The sequence below is a fragment of the Numenius arquata genome, chromosome 1, assembly GCF_964106895.1.
Source record: "Numenius arquata chromosome 1, bNumArq3.hap1.1, whole genome shotgun sequence".
Taxonomy (NCBI): domain Eukaryota; kingdom Metazoa; phylum Chordata; class Aves; order Charadriiformes; family Scolopacidae; genus Numenius; species Numenius arquata.
In genome coordinates, this window is record NC_133576.1 from 18,021,251 (window position 1) to 18,041,274 (window position 20,024).

Here is a 20,024-nt window from a genome sequence, read left to right on the forward strand (position 1 = left end):
GGATAAATTATTTTTCCCCCAACTAAATCAGTATTTTGAATAAATATTTGGGGTTAGGGATGTATGTTATCTGTGTGTGTAAAGATGTGTAAATTCAAGTGACAGTTCTCACCCTCCTCTATCATCCATCAAATTGGAACTTCCTTGGTGCTGAAGTATTCAAGCCTAATATCACCTAGTCTGACTACTGCATAGTCTGAATACGAGCAGGTCTGACGTGAACACACCACGTGCATAGCTAGTAGCTAGCAAGATATCTGGCTTTAAGGCTTTCTTATCAATCCTTCTAACTTGGACTTAACTGGGTAACCCTTTTCAACAAAGCTTTTTCCATTATTTATTCTGGACCTATCATCTAACATAAGTTAACAGTAGCCACATAATAATCTATTTGTAAGTTTACACTGACAGTATCAGTTCATAGTGATGCTCAGGAACTATATAGCATGACCAATAGCAGCAATTCCATGCAGTACTCTGAGGAATTAACTTCTATAATCAAAAATAATGAAATAATTTGCAGGGCTCCAGATGATTTAAAGAAGTCACATTCCTGTCTTTTACTGTTAAGTTAAAAAAACCCCAAAACTGCAGCTCTACCTGTTGTTGGTACAATCCACTTCGGCAGTCCAGGTGCTTTTGTTCTAGCTGGTGCTGGTGTGGTCTTACTAAGAGCTGTGAGGGAGTTTGAAAACAAAAGAAAAAGAAAAGAAAAGAAAAAAGATTCCATGAGAAAAAAACCCAACAGACTTCTATGTGATGCCAATAATTCCATATTAGAGAAAAAAAAGTAACACTTGCTGTGATGATACACACGGTTTTGTTTTCTCTCTCTTTTTTTTTTTTTTTTCTGACTTGGAAAGGCTTTACCTCTAGACTGATTAATTGAAAGAAAAATACCCTTTTTCCCAGCAACACTTAAAATTCTACCGAGAATAAGTGAAATTAATTAATTAATTAATCTCCTCCCCATCCCAAACTGAATAAACAATTATTACCAGGTCTGATCTGTGATTTATCAGATGGCTTTGGTCTTGCAGAAGTGAGACGTGTTTTATGAGGTGCTAAAAGAAATAAGGTTCAGTTTAAATGCTATGTGTAAAAGGAACACCAATGTAATTACACAGTATAATTTGCCAGAAAAAAGGTCCATGCACCAATGCGATACAGCAAAATGGACATATGAGAATTCTATGAGTTCCAATCCAAAATGCACGCTGAAAATGCGAGTTTCTTAGTGGCCAGATGACTCCATCATGCAGTCTGACCAGTTACATTCATGTTTAGGTTTAGGAAAAGATATAAAATATTTACAGCCAGTTACCCAACTGTATATGGATACAGAGTTAGCTCTGCAAGGTATCCATGGCCTTAAGACATTTAATTAGGTTCTGTAAAAAACAAACAAACAAAAAACCTCAAAATAAAACACCAAACTGAACACCCCCCAACCCCTCCCCAATCAAATATTCAGATAAAAACACAAAACATTAAAATATTGCTGAGAAAACAACTGGAAGCATTCAGTGCCGTCACTGTGTAGGGCTGATGAAGCGCAGTGCCTCATCAAGGTTAAAATCAGAAGCCTTCAACCTTTTCTTACTGGCACCTTTCACTTGCCAAATAAATAATTTTGTTTTATTAGTTGTTACAGAATCTGTGTGAATCACACTGAAAGCTGAAAGTGTAAGCAGTAGTCACTGTCATCTGTGCCAAGTTATCAGCCTCTGTAACTCAAATTTTTAAATAAATAGTTAGGTATTTGATAGTCAAATCTAATAACCGTTCTATCCACAACACTTAATCCAGCCTCTCTGAAGTGTCAGAGAAAATACTTATGTGGGAAAGAACATAATATTCATTTTTGACATTTGCATTTGGGAAAAGTTTTATGGATTTAGATTTAGTATTTTATAAGGAAAAAGGTGGAAGCCAGTTTGCAAGCCACATCTGTGTTTGCGACACTACACATCTGAGGATCAAATACACAGCACTAATACTGTTTAAAAGCTTCATATCATCTTTGAGGCAACACTGATTAAACCTTGATTTTCAGAGCAATGAACAAAAGCCATTTGATAAAGGGAAAAATAAATTTTCAAGTTATATATTTGAAATGGTTTTAAAGGTAATAATTAACAGATCCTTAAACTGTACTGATTTTACTTAAGATCTACAGACTCTCAATAAAACAACTTAGGTAAATCCTAAAAATTACCTGTATTGAATTGTGGACTTTCAGTTGCTAGAGCAGCTTTGGGCTTGGGTGAAATCTGGTACGTTTCATTTGGAACTGAAAGTAGAAATATTATTGCTTATCAAATGCAAATGATTTATTTTAAACATAAGACACCACAGTTGGAAGGGAAATTCAAACTATCTTTGTGCAGACCATAAACAAAAAGAGTCAGTGCTAGAAACCTGGCTGAAAATCATGCTTTTACACAGATAAAAGACTTTTCAAGACTGGAAAGATACATATCACTAGTAAGTCAGACAAAAGAAGAAAAGATGAACAGGTAATGCCTTTTTATATTACTCCTCGGCCTTGTACATTTCTAAGAAGAATTGCATGAAAAAAAAAATGGCTGGAAAATTAAAACCAGCAACATTTTGTACATGCACTGGAATGTGACTAACAAATGAACACGACATAAAGACATACTAAGGTATTTCTGTTTATTGAAGTGCAAGTTTAGCTGTATAGCAAAAGCAGAGAAAGTAAAGTTTTATAAAAAATAAACTGACATAATATTCTCATTACCCAAAGTCATTTTGGACCCATCAACAACATGAACTGTTATAAGGTTAATTGATCCCAGGTGTGTTGCCCTTGGAGCTACAAGAAATAAAACATTGTTCTGTGAGAAGTGAAATTAAAGAAGTTTTGGATTTCATGAAGGATCTGTGTCGTTTGTTTCCTAAAAACCTATCTACACATCTGCTAAGACAATTTTAACAGACATGAGACAGACACATGTTCTGATTAGTCTGGATGTGTTTTCATGCTGACAGCCAGACAGCGCAACTATTCTTCTGGGCCCCCACCAACTTCAGGACAAATGCCCTTAAGGTGGAGTTCTGACAGTCTTCGGTCTTATTAATTTGCATTTCCCTAAAAAATTTCTAAAAGCCTGTAGTAACCTATTTATCTTTCAGATAGTCCTCCCTCACTCAAATTTTACTGCATTTAGTGAAAGATATCTAAGTTACTGGATGAAAAGGAGATTGGCAGGCAGACACACACTACAGGTCTCTCTGTCTTTCAGAAATAAAGTTAAAACATGGAAGCTGGAAAGTAACGTACTTACTAGCATAAAGGGTAGTAGCTAAACAGTACCATTTGTTTTTAACAACCTTCCTAACACTAGTTTATTTTGTACATACATCATAATGATTTAAAATTTAAAAGGAAAAGAATAAACCTATATATTCTGTTTTCTAAAATTTTTCATCCAAAACTAACTTTGTAGTGGTACCAAAACATGGCATTCATTAACTATGACATGATTAGAAATAGCTCTTTTTTAACTGAGACTTAGAATCTAGCTTGGCTACTTAACAGAAAGCCTTTCAAAATAAGGTCTTCAGAAAATAAATAATTTTCCTGGACTGTTCAGTTTAATTTTCGTAGTAACTTGTATGTACAGTTCTTGAATGAATAGGGTCTCTGCTTAAATTCTTTTTGGCTATATAAAAAGGGCTAGAAGTCTAAGGGTAAAAAAGAGGGGAAATGATAAAACTATACATTAAACTATTTGCCTAAAACTGAAATATTATCAGCTTGGAGGTTAGATCAAAAAGTAAGAAAGATTAGGAGCTGCTCTTTCTCATAACCATGTTGTCACTCCTCCTCTAATAATTTTTTTTCTCCTGTAACCTTCCTACCTAGTAATTTTTATGAAAATAGTTCACACCCAGGGTAAAGCTGAGGTATCATCATCCTTCATTATAACTATGCATCCCTAAAACTACTGTAATTACTGCAAAAATCACTGATAGGAAGAAGGTACCTATACTTTTAGCATCTAACTATCTTGGACTGAGATTCTGTAATCCGTGTTTCGAAAGTACTTGAGAAATTGAAGGAAATGTATTTACGGTAATAAAATCCCCCAAAAGAAAAGAACTTAGGGAAGCTTGTATTAACATTAATCAAATTCCTCACATTTTTAATGGCTACTATCCACCAATTAAACAAACAAATGTTAAAAAGCATAACCATCTTAACTTCTGCTCTCCATGGAAATTGATAAAATTCTTGGGCATTTTTTTTTATATAATTTCTTACCATACTCTGAGCTGAACAATAATGCTAATTTTTGTCTACGTGTCACGCATGTGACGTGACAGTAGTACTGAATGACAGCAGAAAGTCTAACTAAGGTAGTGCCACAATAACAATTTCAAAGTTACAAACTTTAAATTACCAGGTTTAGTCTGTGGTACTTCTGGCCCAACAGATGTTTTGGATTTGGAAGGAATGAGCAATGTTTCTTTTGGAGCTGAAAGAAAAGGAAAAAGATTATTATTGTATTCTTCAGGAGTCATGATCCAATGCCACATTTAGCCCACAGAAAAACCATGCCTCAAATGCCTGAAAAAAAGACAGTAACAATTCCATGGCTTTCTGGAACCTGAAACAAAATGACTATCCAAAACACAGAAAAGTCCTAGCACTGTGCTGTAGGATGAGTTGAGCTAGTGGCTAAAATTCTTGCTCTAAAAGAAAAATTAGACCACTGAATTTGGTTGGAGATCTGATGAATACAGGCTTCTCACCAGATATGAGCTCTAGGCTATTTCTACTTTACTTCTATGATAAAACTGAGACTCATCTGTATTAAGAAACATGCATGTGTGTAAGAACATGTAAGAATGAAGAACAGTGGAGTGATGTTCCACAAATTACCACACCAGAGCACGTTCTCTAGAAATTTCTCAATTGAAAAATTAAAAATACCCGCATCTTAACTTTAAGGAAACTTATTTACCCATTGTTGCCCAATGCTCAGTGATAGTAGAAGATTTTGTAATAATTGGTTGTGGAGTTGTCTGATGTATTGCTGTTAAGGAGAAAATGTGAAGAATCTTAGAATATGAAACTGTAATAGAAACAAAGTAGCATTCGCACTATTTCTAAAACTTTCAAAATGCCGCAAACTAAAGAATAGCAGAGCATCTTAAAAATCAGCTGCTGACAGACAGCATTATCTTTCTATTAACTTCTCCTTTACATTCCTTCTATAAAAAAAATGGGAAGAGACACAGCCCCCCATAACTATTTTTAAGACTACTTTTGTTTCAGTACAGCACACAATGCCAGTTGCTAACTGTACAAGCACATTGCAAAGGAGTTCTGTTGCATCTTATGGTTAAAAAAAAAAAAAAAAAAAAAAAAAAAAAAAGCTCACAGAGAAGCATCTCTGATTACCAGGAAGTAATCAGAGAGAAGTCAGTCTATCTAGCCACTGAAATGTGTCAACATCTACATTACTGTATTTTAGTCATCATTTGCTTGCTATACTACAAATCTTACTATTATTTAGACTGTAGTTTTGGCATATTTTGGATTGACTGACTTAAGTGTAATGCTTTTGTTTCAGCACAAATTCTGCTACAAATAATTCCGTTAAAGAGCACAAAACCTGAGGCTAAGGGAAAGAATGATTAAACACAAACACAAAATCAAAAGAATGACTCCATTACCAGGTTTGGTGTGTGGCAGTCTTGATTTTTCAGATGTTTTTGATTTGGTATGAATGAACTGTTTTTCAGTTGGAGCTGAAATAAAAACAAACAGCACCCAAAACAATACTTGAAAAAAACCACTGCTTTCATAGCACACAGGGAACATAAGAACGACCTGATCTGTAATAAGGCAAATTATGTAAGGGTAAAGCTGAAAATCAATCAGTTGGAATTCCTGCAAAGAAAGGAAGACAAATTAAATGGCCACTGACACAAACAGACTTCCCCAAAATAATATATACAAATTTGTAGTTTTGGATGAAGCCATGAAGAATATAGTCACAAACAGCATAGTAATGGGACAAAAATAGAAAGTAGTAGCCTGTATATTCCACATCTGCCATACATGAGTATCTGAGGACCAGATCTATTCTTCAGTGGACCCTTTGTATTAGACAGTTTATAAACTAACTTCTTTGTTCTTATGTGGGAACTATTCAATCTTGCTATCTTCATACTCTTCAGTTAAAAATTCTTGCCTTATAGGAATCATTTACTGGAAAAGCTTATCTTGGCACTTGCTAGTCTGTGATTCACACCAATGTGGGAGGTCCTCAAAATACATCCCTTAGCCTGTGCATTCTTCATCCCCTTTGCTCTGAAGAACTATTTTCTGCATAGGAATATTACATCAGGTAGCCCCAGATGTGTACAACAGGGCACATAGACTCACAAAGCTATATAAAGAGATATCAAATGAATACTAATCTAAGTATCAATACATACAGGGAATATATATTAAAACAGAAACATGATGGAAAGCATTTTTCATTTCCTATTTCTCTTCATTGTTTGAAGATCATTAAATGGCTATTAATACTTCATTAATGATATCATTTAATTCTCAGAAAATCATGGTCAATGTCTGTCTCTGAAACTGGGGACAGAGAACAAAGATTACTCAAGCAATAGCCCTGCTACCCAATCCTGCTTGGATTCATTGACCCTTCTTTGGTCCACATCTGACAGTTAACCTAAGAAGAAAGAATTCTCAGCTAATGTTTCGTATATTGACGGAAGTTTTCCCAACATGGATTACTAGAAATTAGGAGAGAAGATTGCTTTAAGAGCTAGTATTTGTTTTGGAGGGTCACACAGCTGGTCTGATTTGGTACAGGTTATGCTGTAGTTGATATAATTTTTCTTGTGATTTTCTTCTGTAAAATTATACCATAAGGAGTGAAGGAGAAGAATATTTTAGGATGATGGTATCCATACCTCAGATGTCGAAATTACAGGAATCACTACCTGCTCTTTAAATAAAGTTCCCTTTTACTGGAAATTATATAACACCTGAAGAATCACGTCATCCTGACAGGAAAGGCTAGAAGATGAGGAAAAGAACCTTCAAAAGTAAATGAGCTCATCAATATGAGTTTATCAATACCAAAGGGCAAGCAAGTATCTAGAAGCAGAGTAAAACTTCATTATTAGTTTTAATATTATGTAATGAGCTTTTTCTAAGAATACCTTCTCTAACAAGAATGGAAAATAGAGTAATTTTTTATGAAATACACAATTACCCAATGTTGCCTTTGTTCTTTCAGGAATATGAGGAATCATAGTTGTATCTGGTTCATGGAAGGTTGGAATGATTTCTGTTGGAAAAAATGTTGATAAATGCTCAGAATAATGAAGAGAGTCTCCCTTTCCTCCCCGCCCTCTTAAAAACAGCCTTCAGCTCCTACTATATACACCAGGAAGGTATGTTTTAAAAAAGCAATGGGCATTTACCCTCAGGGATTTATGGTTACAGAGAGTTCAATTTTTTTGTTTGTTTGGTTGTTTTTTTTTAACATCTAGATACTCAGAAAACAACAATAATAACCTTTCACTGAAATCACTGATTATCTTATACAGGTCAGTCAGATTTATGATGGGGAGTCTCCCAATCAAAATACAACTGAAGGGAATCCTCAGTCTAACCTGGATGAAAATGTGTACATAAGGGAAAAACACTGCAACAGCTTTAAGAGGCTTCTCTTATAAAAGTTTCAAAAACATGGAGCAAACAATTGAAGTGTGTTGCACAGATAAAAGCTGTGAATAACTTTTTATCATTGATTTAAACATACCGGTCACTACTCTTTCTTCTTCTGGTAATATGCACGTAATATAAAATAAAGTCTCTAACCGTTGCAGTTTCCATCAGTGGTATGACTTAACTGCAGCATGGCAGAGGTTTCTTAAGCTAGAATGATACCCAGGTAACAGCAAACACACTGTTGACAACTCCCCCCACTGCCCACCCTGAAAGCAGTTGCTCAATCATCAACCGAAGCTTAACAAAAGACCAGACAATTTACCAGGCTTGCTGTGTGGAGCATCTGGGATGGGAGGTGCTTTAGGTTTAAAGGGAGTATGTTGTGGTACTTTAGGAGCTGAAAGAAAAGATCTGTTTTAAGGGTTTATACTCTTCAGAAATTAGACAGGTTTATTGCACAGGCACTGCATGCCTTGTGCTTGCAAAGAAAAACAAGATCCTTAAATGAGAGACTGGAAAACTGAGTGTCAGAATTTAAAGGGAAAAGAAAATCATCAATGAAAACGTGGGTGGAAAATTGATCAAGGAGTCAAGCAACAAAAACTGAAAGAACACAGACAACTATCGTGGAGATGCTTCCTTCTGCATTTCAGAGCTCATAACTGCAATACCCATGGCATGCTTGTCCCCTAGAAGTGTCAAAGGAATTACAATGTGTGTGAGAGTGAAAGAAAATTTCTTTGATGACAACAAAACAGCTAGTAATTTTTCAATACCTGGAACAGAGTAGAATTAATTTCACTAAGTAGAAAAGAAAACAAATTAAAACCCCATAGAGATGACGAGTGAAAAACAGACTAATGATACGTGATCTTCGGTCCAAGGAGCAGCAGAGAAAAAGTAATAATGACCAGTCCAAGGTATCATCTTGACCTATTGCTGTCTTTGGTTGTTCAACCGCAAATGTAGTATGTGCCAAAACTTCATAAAAACAAGAATGTACACAAAATTAGTGATAAGTAAAAGCAAAAGGGTAAGAATACTCTTTACATGACTAATTTCTTTTCAAATTGGAACACATACTTAAATTTTTTCTTTTTTTTTTTTATAATTATTTATTGGTAGAATTAGTGCATATAGGCTCACTCAAAAAAAAAAAGGTTCAACTGATGCTTTCAGAACGACCAGGAGTTACAGAGGTTTGGCAGTTCACTAGTACGTAAATCCCTAAATATTTTGAAGGATCAAATTCCATTACCAGGACACATAAACATATGAGTGGTTTGAGTAACAGATATTTAGAGTCATACATGAAGGCCCTTGAATATGTTTTTCTCTAAGTATTTTTTGATAGACCCATAAGAGATGCAATTTCGTCCAAGAACATTCTTACAATGTTTCTATGTTTTCTACAATGTTTGTATGTTTTCTACCCTGCTACGCAGATTATTCATCAGTGATAGCTGTCACATGACTGAAAAGCATATACAACTCATCAAATTCAGCCATTAAAAATACAAATCAGCTTTATCTTCCTTTAAGCACGTATTTAATGATCGTTAGAAAATCTATCTGTTTGTAATATGAAGAGATGTTAATCAATACTTGATTCGTTGAGGAAAGATAACCCAAAAGAAACCCTGAATATTCAAGCACAACAAAACAACAATGTATTTACCAGGTTTTGTGTGTGGTACATCTGGACTTGGTGATGCTCTGGGCTTGGAAGAGACTCGTTGACTTTCTTTTGGACCTGTGAAGATGAGTGAAGTTTTGAACATGTTATTGAGGATGATGATTCAACGTAAGTCTTTTGATTTTTCTGACAACAGATTCATTTTCTACAAAGAATTGTTTTAGGAAGTATTTATTCCATTTGAAAATAATCACAGAGATCTTCTGTCAATGCTATCAATATTATGTTAGTGAAGAGACTAAAGACAAAGTGACCATGACAGTGCAGTGTTGGACTAACTCTCCACTCCTCTCAGTTCTATCAAATTGAGCTTTCTGCAGGGTAAACTGCTGTAGTTTTAACAGTTTCCCTAGTGTTAGTCTTCTCAAGTGTTTCTTCTCAAGTGTCTTCTCAACTGTTTCATATTCAAAAAAATCTGATGCTCATGTAAATCAATTTTGCATTTAAAAAAAATCTCCAGCAAAGTAGTCAAAGCAGAAGAAACATGGAAATTTACCACTAATTTTCAAACGGACAGAACTATTTCCAAAGTTCTTAGAACAGGAAAGTACTGTAATTTTACACTTGTAAATGAGTAACTAGAAAATACAAATACCTCTGTCACATTCTGTGGAAAATAAGACACAAATTTTCTGATGTGCAAGGGCTTAAGATGTTAACCCTCACATTTCTACCATTATACAACTTATTGACATTTATACATATTTAGCTGATTATCTTGTTCCATGACAGCTTGTGGCGGTGTGCTCTCCCTGTTTCCCGCCCCCTCCTCCCGCCAGCTCCTGCTTGGGCCTTGGCCATTGTGGCCATCACAACATCAGTTGCGATAACCTGCACCTGGACTTTGCGTATCACTGGCAACACAGCCAAAACACTGTCTGGAGTGGGGACCTAGAAATTTTGTTCCCATGAGAATATGACTATAGGTCAATTATCTTACTCTATAAATAGTGGACAGCCCAAGAGCCCTTTGAGCTCTCCTGTATGGCAGCGGGCTGCACGCCAGGATCCCCCCCTTGAGTGGGGACGCTCGCTTAAGGTTCTACTCCTCGAGGTTGAGAGATTCCTTGCCGCAACGGATTCTCGGTAAGTAACTAATAGAATGCTAAACTTTGAAATCTTAGCTAAGTAATATAAAGGGTTGATTGTGCATATATAATCCTTTAGACATAAACCGTTGACCAAGTTTGGGACTAGGATTGGATCAGCCACACCTAGACTCCTCTCTGAGAAAGAGTTTAGAAAGCAAGGGGGTCCTTTCTGAACCTCGTGACTCAATGGGAGAGTCTCCCTGACAGCTTGTTTGACCCTGTCCTCTGTGCAGTAAATAATCAAGTGTACCTTGACATCGGATCTCATAAAACACTATCGCATTTACTACTGTTTTTATCGCACTTACTACTGATTTTGTAAAATCACTGTTTCACCTTAATAAATATTTCACTACTTCTCTCTTATGAGTGAAGTTGATTACTCCATCCGCGACATAGCTATGTAGCAAAATTTGATTATGACAGTAAAACAGCCTAGTCAATAAGTAACTGTGTACCTCAGAGAACCTATCAATTTTGAAAATTTTCAAACTGATAAAACTTTCATGCACTAAAGGGCAAAATATTGACAAGCTTACTTGCTCTAGTTGGAGGAACATGTGGACTGGGTGATGTTTTAGGTTTGGAAGGCCCATGACGTGTATCTTTAGGACCTGAAAGAAAGAAACTGGGTTACACCATACTAAAATTTTCTGAGATATCTGTGATCACTACTACCCATAAAAGTCAACAAAAACAGAGAAAAGATTTGAACCAGAGATATTCTATGGATGTGATGCAAGAGAGAAGATTTTTTTGGAACAAAATCAGGCTATAGAGAAAAGAAATGATCTTCTGTGACATATTGTCAACTAAGCATGTGACAGAATCACTGGTTCTATTTAAGAAGAGGACTTAAAAAATAAAAAAAAGAAAAGAAAATAAGTAGCTTCAAATACAAACACACCACTGCTCTGTAATGGAGGTTGTACTGGAATGATTCACAGTACCAGAGTCAAATGATAAAAGTGTCTTAGTCAAATGGATCTGACTTCAAGGAATCGTATGACCCAAAGATGACTGAAGTGATTCTGTTCTGATGGTGGAATTGAGGCCTGAGTGAAACAGAACTATTTTTCAGACCTCTATGAAGGACTGAATTTCATTTAGTAAAACTGGAGGGGAAGGGAAGCAGAGAAAGAAAACTTGCAGCATGCAGCTCTGCTCACCCAAACCATATGACTAACTAGAACAGTGCAACCTCTACAGTATGACTGAGAACATGTAAGTTAGGATCCTGTTCTGATCTGCCCGCTGCCTCTTATAATCGAATATTGAAGGAAATTGCCCTATGTTATATGCATAAAAACTTGAAAGGATCCTCCTCAATTGTTTTGTAGAAAATAAGAAAAGAGACAGAGAATCTTGACTGTTAAATTATTAAGGCACATACAAAGCAAGGTGACAACCTTTTGCAGGTCTACTCTTAATGATTTGCATTGAAGAGGAAAGACAACATGACTAATCAAGTAAGAAAGTATCATTACCTACTGTTGACTTCGGTTTCTCAGTTCTAAAAGTAATTGGTTCCAGAACTGCATTAGCACAATAAAAAACAAAAACAAGTATTACCAAGAACAATCAAAACATTACAATCACTACCTCCACAACGATCACACCATCCTCGCTTCAGCCAATGACAGATGGTCACTCCTTGAAGCTCAGTACATGTCAGAGTATTATGCTGCTCAGAACTGCCTACAGTTCAAGGCAATAGCTCTAATACAGAGCAGAGCCCAAACATAAATATGAAGCTTTTTTAATAAGCCACAAAGAAATTCACCTTCAACTTTGTACACTTTCCTGACTTTCAAGGTTTTCATTCAAACAATAGGTGCAGACTTACTGGGGGGAAAAGGAGCCTCAGCTGTCATCTTTCTGCCCATTTCTCCAGCAGCACCATCTAACACCTTGGATACCCACACTGGGTATGGCTGGAATGGAGTTTATTTTCTTAACAGTAGCCCCTGTGGTACTCTGGTTTAGATTTGTGTCCAAGCCAGTGTTGATAACACACCAACCTTTTAGCTATTGCTGAATAGTGCTTGTTATGGCATCAAGGACTTTGTTTTTCACTCTGCCCTCAAGCAAGTAGGCTGGGGGTGGGTAAGATGCTAGGGGGGCAAACAGCCAGTACAGCTGAACCAAACTGACCAAAGGGATATTCCATCTTGTATAATGTCATGCTTAGCAATAACACTGGGTGTACTCTTTCCAAAGGACTCATTGCTCCTACACTGGCATTAGTCTGCTCGTGGGATGTCATGAGTTGTTGCCTTCATATCACTTAGTTTTTTTCCCCCCTCTTTTTATCCTTCACTTGTTAAACTGTCTTTATCTTGAACTATGATTTTTTTTCTCTCTTTTGCTCTTCTCAGTCTCTCCCCCAACACACTGCGGGGTGGAATGAGCAAGTGGCTAGTGGGTGCTTAGTTGCTGGCCGGGGTAAACCCACCACAGTACCTCATGCAAATGCTAGTGCGACTTGTATAACTTTCTTTCTCCATCCTTAATTAGCTCAGGGTAGTAAATTGCTCTATACCAAGCTGTGTAAACTACATTATAGAAAGTAGTACACATTGTTAAATCTCTGAACAACATAAGGGCTGTGCAAAAGTGAACTGAAAAGTATAAATGAATCATTGTGCCTGGGAAAGAAAAAACAAATACATAATTTGAGAAATACAGAAAAAAACCTTCCTTTCTGCAGTGAATCTCCTCCTTTTCACTTTCACAAAACCCAAGCAAATTCACACAGAAAAGACCTATTTCCACTGATAACTGCACAGAAAATGCTCACTGCTGCAGTGACTTAAAATGTAAAAAAGAACTGAAGACAGAGATTAAATTTAAACTTACCAGGTTGCTTATAAATTCCACATCTCATGACACGTCATACTGGATTTTATCCCCCAAGGACTGCTCTAACAATTATGCCCAAGGGATACATATAAATCTGAAGCTCCACTGGTCACAGTAGAATTCATAAGACACACATATCAATATGATAAGATAAAGAAAAAATGTACTTACCAGGCTTGGTTTGTGGCACCTCTGAGCTTGGTGATGTTCTAGGTTTGGAGGGAACATGCTGCGTTTCTTTTGGAACTGAAATTAAAAAAAGGCAACTATTAAAATCTTTCAAGAACTGATACTGACAGAAGACATATTATTAAAAAAGAACATATGCCTTTGGGACCCTGTGGAAACACAAAAAGCTTGTATGAGTAATGGAGAAGTATGGATGTCTGGTACACAGATAAATAGTGCTGATGGAGAACCACTGTAACAGGATAACATAAAACAAGACCAGTATGGATGGACTAGTATAAAAGATGAAGCAGCACATGACAGAAACTGAGTATAGAGACATGTAGTCAAAGGTAGATTGTGGTGCTTTCATCGACTTTACAGAACATATTTGTGTGAGAAAAACCAAAGAAGAGGATTATGAGTTTCACTGTAAAATCACAAAAAAAATTTACAGAAGGATGAAATTTAATAGTAAAAAATTATGACAGTGGAGTACAGTGAAGATGTGCTTGTGATGCTTGGTGTATACTGAGAAGAAAGCTAAATGTGATGGTCCCTGTAGGTAAAACTGTTACCTATTGTTGGTTTTAGTTGATCAGTTCTAAGTGTTATAGATTCCAGGACTGTATCAGAAAAAAAAACATAAAAGCTATTATGAAAATTGAAGAGAATAATTTCACTTACAATTAGTATTACTTGTCTAGTAACTGCATTTTCAATTATATACTATGTATACCACCTCACACTATAACTGTTATATTAAATGAAGTCTCTGAGTGTAGCAGTGTAAGCTGAAAAATAATATAAGCTTAGCTCTCCCATGGATTTCAATGATATATCCAAATACGTATCACTCCTTTATTCAGAAAATGACTTTTTTTGGGACACAAATGACTTCCCTTTGCGGTGTATTTCAAATGCAGTTTATATACACAATTGGAATCAGAGACCACTTGCTTGTTTTCTGGATGCTATATTCTTAAAGAGCATTACAGTGTATTGCATTGCATGGTCACATACTTCAGCTCTAAACTGGTATGGATTTAAAATAAACCGGGTTTAAGGTGCATAAGGGTACAAAATTGATGCTATTTTTTTGCATTTCCCACATTACAAACAGAGGCACAATAGAAATGGTATCCATCTCTGTGTCAATGCTTCTGTATGAGTGACAATAAAAAAAAATTCGTGGACCTTTTAAGACAGTCACAATGTAAGTGGATGATGCTGTAAAAAAAGTTCTGTATTTTATAGATTTTTCAAGAAAGAGTAACTTTTTAAAAAAAAAACCAACCACAAAACAGTACGATGAAGTACTGTATAAACAGTATGTGGAAGTATTATGAGAAGTTGCATTTTAGGTTGTAGTTTAGAAACAATGTTTTACAATGTTACATGGTTAAAAAATTATGAAAGAACAAGGATTTTGACTGTTTTCTACATGAGAAAATCATGTTTAATAGATAACATCAGCTTTCAAAAATACTGCTTCATGTCTACAATTTCAAGATACTCAGTAAAGTTATTATAATGAAAATTTTCACATTTACCAAAAGATAACGTATGTTGACATTTGATACCCTTGTAATTTTCTGGTGATATTATGAACTAGATAGGAGAGGACAGAGAGTAATTTTTTCTGCCTGCCACTGAATTCAAGTTCACTCACATCTAATGACATAATACAAACCCCCAGTAATTTGGAATATGCATAAAGGATCATTAATGCTAATAAATATTAATATTTATTAAAAATAGTAACTATGCACTGGGTAAGTTGCTCATTTATGCAGAAAATAATAATGTAATGAACTTAAGTAATTATCACGTAAAAGGGAAACATATTTATTCTAACAATGCAAAGCAGTGTTAGAAAGAATTGTACCACCTAAGTAGCCCTAATACATTAATTGTTAGCTATTTGCTTTAGTTAACACTGTAATTTGAGTTTAACAACAATATTCTCATCCTGCTGCCATGAAGTATCAGAGATTTAATCTTTTGCATGATGAAAAATACCTAGCGAATGTTACCACTCCTGAAAATTGCAAATAAATTACTGAACACACAGCAGAACAGAACCCCATTATGTTTTAACTGGCTCAGATAACTAAACAGCTGCTCAGAAATATGTTTCAATCCAACGTAAACTGTATTAGAAATAATCACACAAAGCAATTTACCATCTTTGGTTTGTGGAATGTGAGGTTTAGGTGAAGTTTTAGGTTTAGAAGGAATACGCTGAGTCTCCTTTGGAGCTGGAAGAGAAAATGTGGGTAAGAAGCTGGTTAAATTTCACAGCAATTAGTGTCTGGTATCAAGTTGAACACACAAGCACAGAAACCTCACACCTGCAAGAGAGAAAAAAAGTCTCTTTATAGGAAGTAGGAAAGAAATTCAGGTAATACTCTCTGTGTGTTTACATCAATCTAAGCAAGAGAGTGGAATTTCAGCAATCTTTGAAGCTCAGGTTTTATTTTTTTAAATAAAAAGCTGGGAGAAGCACAGACAAGCATAATCATGAGAAAGGAGAGCTGCCAGCATTTTTTTCTTAAAAAAAAAAAAAAAAAAAGAGACATTCCAACTGTGAAGAAAGCAATATGTATAACTGTCATGAATACCCAGCAAAAGAATTGCCTAGAAGAAAAATGGAGGTTAATGAGACAATCCTAAGGCATAAGGTGATTGACTACAGTGATGCTTTCTGTGATGAAAAAAGCAAACACGACAGCTTGCCAAGGAAATATCATTACCTATCGTTGACCTTGGTGGTTCAATTCTAAGTGTAATAGGTTCCAAGACTGCAACAGAAACAGTGTGACAAGGTAAGTATGGAAGGTACTCCAAAACACTTAAAATTACCCCACTGGTAAGTATAAAAGCAGGTTTAATACTACACCACAGTAAGGCGGATCTTCAAATTAACTTTTAGTTTTTAAAACCATGGACAATTAAACTTCCTACTAATACAGGTTCAATAAGAAAAATATAGTTGCACAGATTTGATGGCAACGAAAGCAAATATATGTTAATAGAAATCAGTAAATCCTTGAACAAGCAAGGGAAGAGATTACGCAGCTTAACTCAGAGACAGCAAGGGACTCTTGATAAACAAAAATGTCAGGTATCCCCAAACTGAAGTCTGCTACTACTTGAAAGTGCATCTTGACCATAACAAAACAGTTGATTTTTTCCTCTAAAGGGAACAGTCAAGCAGAGGACTAAAAGGCTGATATTGATACAGCTATGTAATTATCTGAAAATATACATTTTTATAAAGTCTCTTAGGTTTTTCTCTTTATATCCTCTTATAATTTGGATCACAAAACCAATACATGATGTCCTTTTCCTCCTCACAAGCTATGTCAAATTGGGAGGAAAAAGGAAAAAAAAATCACAATCCTAAATTATGAAGTGGTACAATCTATAAAAAATTTCTAGCAGTACAGAAAATATATTAAAATAATATTAATTGATAATCTTTCTAATGTGCTCACTACATATCCCTGGTTTGCAATGACTTTGCTGTTACTCAAGCACATCAATTACTTTCAAAATTCAAATTCAAAATCTTTCTATAAAATACTCATATTTTCAGATTGCTGTTAAAAAATCCATGAGTTCTTAAAATAAAAAAAAAAACAAAAACCCTTCAGATATTCAGAATAGAAAGAGATTCTCTGTTAAGTCTGCAAATTTTTTTTTTCTGAAGCAATTTAGTTTCTCTTTCTATAAATATTATCCCAAAATAATGAACAAGTTCTTTCTCCCCTGGTGCTACGGGTTTAATGCATGAAACATTATTGGATATGGGCAAAACAAGCAGACAGAGCTTTTGAAGAAAGGGATAATCAAAGAGTTGGATGTTTTTCTGTAGCAAAATTAGCTTCTAAGAGTTTAGGCAAAATTCAAAGTAAAGAAAGCTAAGAAATGATGCTAAGAAAACATTGCTATCCAATGTTGACTTTGGCAAATCAAGGTCATTAGAAGAGTTTTAAGAGTACATTATGAAGTAGAATTTACTGCAGTTGGAAACAGTGAATCTATTATTAGTGATTTGTTGCTAATTAGCCAAAATATATTGATTCTATTTAGTCAAATAATCTAAGCACAAACTTAAGTCCATTTTCATCCAGTAAAGTATTAGATACATAGTTGGCTTCATCCAGGTTTAAAAAGAGCTAAGCTATACCTTTAAAAACATCTTAAAGTGCTTCTCAGAATACAATCTGCAGAGTGAATGCAAACAGTGACTGAAATCTTCCTTTGAATCAGATATAACATTTCAAGGCCCACTGCAAAGGACACCTTTGTTCTTAGTTTACATTAAAAACATATTTATTAAACACACCACTAAATATATATTCTCATACCAAAAAAGGTAATTATCATTATTACTTTTTTATTCTTAAATTTAACACAGGTTTCCGTGGATTAATTGAAAGGATGCAATATTTTCCATAAATTTGAGAAATTATCAAGCAATGCTCAGTTATGTGCAACAAAAAACTCTTTTGCAGAAATTATTCAGCAGTTTGTTGTTTTAAATGTGATTTTTTAGATTACACATTATTTTTATATTTCATACAGTCTTCACTATTGTAATAATTCTTATTCTTTCTTTTTCTAATATAACTGAGGCTTCTAATCAGATACCTTTGAATTGATATCCTATCTTTTAGAAGATAATATCTCCATGCTAGAAACATGGAGAAATAACAAAGCACCAAGACTCTATTTCCATTTATTTCCAGTGTTTTCAACTGTGCGTATTACCAGACCAATGAAAAGAAGAACGACTAAAGATGACTCGTAATCATTACCCTCTGTAGTCTTTGGATGTTCATATGCGTAGGGACTCTTAGTAGTGACTGAAACTGGAATGGCTGCTGCTGGAATAAAGAGAATTTTCTTGAGAGAAATACAGGTGCATCTATATCTATTTCTCAACGTCTAGTATGGCTAAACTGCCAACACTGCCATTGCTTCCCAATTAAAATCCACCTCCTCCCCATTACTCAAATGGAAACACTGAGTAAGTAATAAATTTACTGAATGTTCTGAAGCAACAGTAACTACCCTGTGCATCTTTTGCTGCTCTTTGAAAATAAAACGTGGATTTATGCTACAGGAACACCACTGGCAGAGGAGCCCTCCAAGTCTTCATCTTCCTGTTTTCCTGACAATTGTTTTTTTTTTCCTCTTTGTGGCTGTAGACAACCGAAAAGAAACAGTTCCACAGAAATCTTTTTTCTTTGGTAAATCTTTCTATTAATTTTCCTGAGTTCCTTCCACAGTGATGCAAAGGTTAGATGTGAAAGATTTCAGGTGCAAATAACTGCAAAGTAACAGAAAGTAAGACTGAAGATCCCAGTAGGCTACCTAGTGCGACAGCACATTAGATAATCAAGTTAAAAAAACTTCCCATCTCTATCTAGAGTAATTAATCAGGTTTGAAAGGAAAGAACTCCAAAGACTCTGAAAAACATAGAGAAGTCTGAAGACAAAGTTGGTAGAATTGTTTAGTATTAGCATGACTTTACAACTGGAGTCCATTTTCAATCCTAAATACATCTAAAATCATTAAGGAATCAATGTGCTTATCCAGGCCTTTAAACTTTACTTCACTTGTTTACTCTGCTTTGACTCTTAGCCTATTTTTTATTACCTATCCTTCCTAGTGCTCTCTCTCTATCATGACACAGATTTTAATTAGGAAAGAAAAAGTTATTGATGTATATGGTACAATGTGCCTCAAACTTTTATTTTTGGACATACTGACAAACTGTCATGGAAAATCCACAATGTTTGTGAATTGTACTCACAAGTACACTCATTTTGAGGAATTTACCTTAAAACTTTTAAATAAAATAAAATCTGAAACCTAAAATTGGAAACCTATATCTAAACTCTGTCAGTTTAGATATAAAATTACTTTACTAATGTAAAAGTCTCTATTTCCTTGCATGAAGGTTTATGATTCATAGATTCATAGGTTGGTCGAGGCCAGAAGCGACCTCCAAAGGTCATCTAGTCCGACCTTCCCGCAGTCAGCAGGGACACCCCCAACTAGACCAGGTTGCCTAGGGCCTCATCGAGCTTCACCTTGAATATCTCAAGGGAAGGGGCCTCAGCCACCTCCCTGGGCAACCTGTTCCAGTGTTCCACCACCCTCATAGTAAAGAACTTTTTCCTAATATCCAATCTAAATCTCCCCTTCTCCAGCTTAAAACCATTGCCCCTCGTCCTGTCACTGCAGGCCTTTGTAAACAGACTCTCCCCAGCCTTCCTGTAGGCCCCCCTCAGGTACTGGAAGGCCACTATTAGGTCTTCCTGGAGCCTCCTCTTCTCCGGGCTGAACAACCCCAGCTCCCTCAGCCTGTCCTCATAGCAGAGGTGCTCCAACCCCCTGATGATGAGAGGATTATATTTGAGGGGGACTGTATTTAAGTTTAAAAGACTGAATAAT

At 35.5% G+C, this 20,024-nt stretch overlaps 1 protein-coding gene across 1 annotated transcript in view; it reads right to left on the reverse strand.

Annotated features, from left to right (window-relative positions):
• ABI3BP (ABI family member 3 binding protein) overlaps window positions 1-20,024 on the reverse strand; it is a 163,858-nt gene that overhangs the window by 39,607 nt on the left and 104,227 nt on the right. Inside the window, exons 30-47 of the mRNA XM_074163979.1 lie at window positions 18,379-18,447; window positions 16,309-16,356; window positions 15,739-15,813; window positions 14,131-14,178; window positions 13,556-13,630; window positions 12,010-12,057; window positions 11,062-11,136; window positions 9,414-9,488; window positions 8,669-8,716; window positions 8,058-8,132; window positions 7,275-7,349; window positions 5,710-5,784; window positions 4,995-5,066; window positions 4,431-4,505; window positions 2,765-2,839; window positions 2,219-2,293; window positions 999-1,064; window positions 601-675 (exon numbers count right to left, since the gene is read on the reverse strand). Coding sequence (XP_074020080.1) covers window positions 601-675; window positions 999-1,064; window positions 2,219-2,293; window positions 2,765-2,839; window positions 4,431-4,505; window positions 4,995-5,066; window positions 5,710-5,784; window positions 7,275-7,349; window positions 8,058-8,132; window positions 8,669-8,716; window positions 9,414-9,488; window positions 11,062-11,136; window positions 12,010-12,057; window positions 13,556-13,630; window positions 14,131-14,178; window positions 15,739-15,813; window positions 16,309-16,356; window positions 18,379-18,447 — 1,224 coding nt within the window. The remainder of the gene's footprint in view (window positions 1-600; window positions 676-998; window positions 1,065-2,218; window positions 2,294-2,764; window positions 2,840-4,430; window positions 4,506-4,994; window positions 5,067-5,709; window positions 5,785-7,274; window positions 7,350-8,057; window positions 8,133-8,668; window positions 8,717-9,413; window positions 9,489-11,061; window positions 11,137-12,009; window positions 12,058-13,555; window positions 13,631-14,130; window positions 14,179-15,738; window positions 15,814-16,308; window positions 16,357-18,378; window positions 18,448-20,024) is intronic.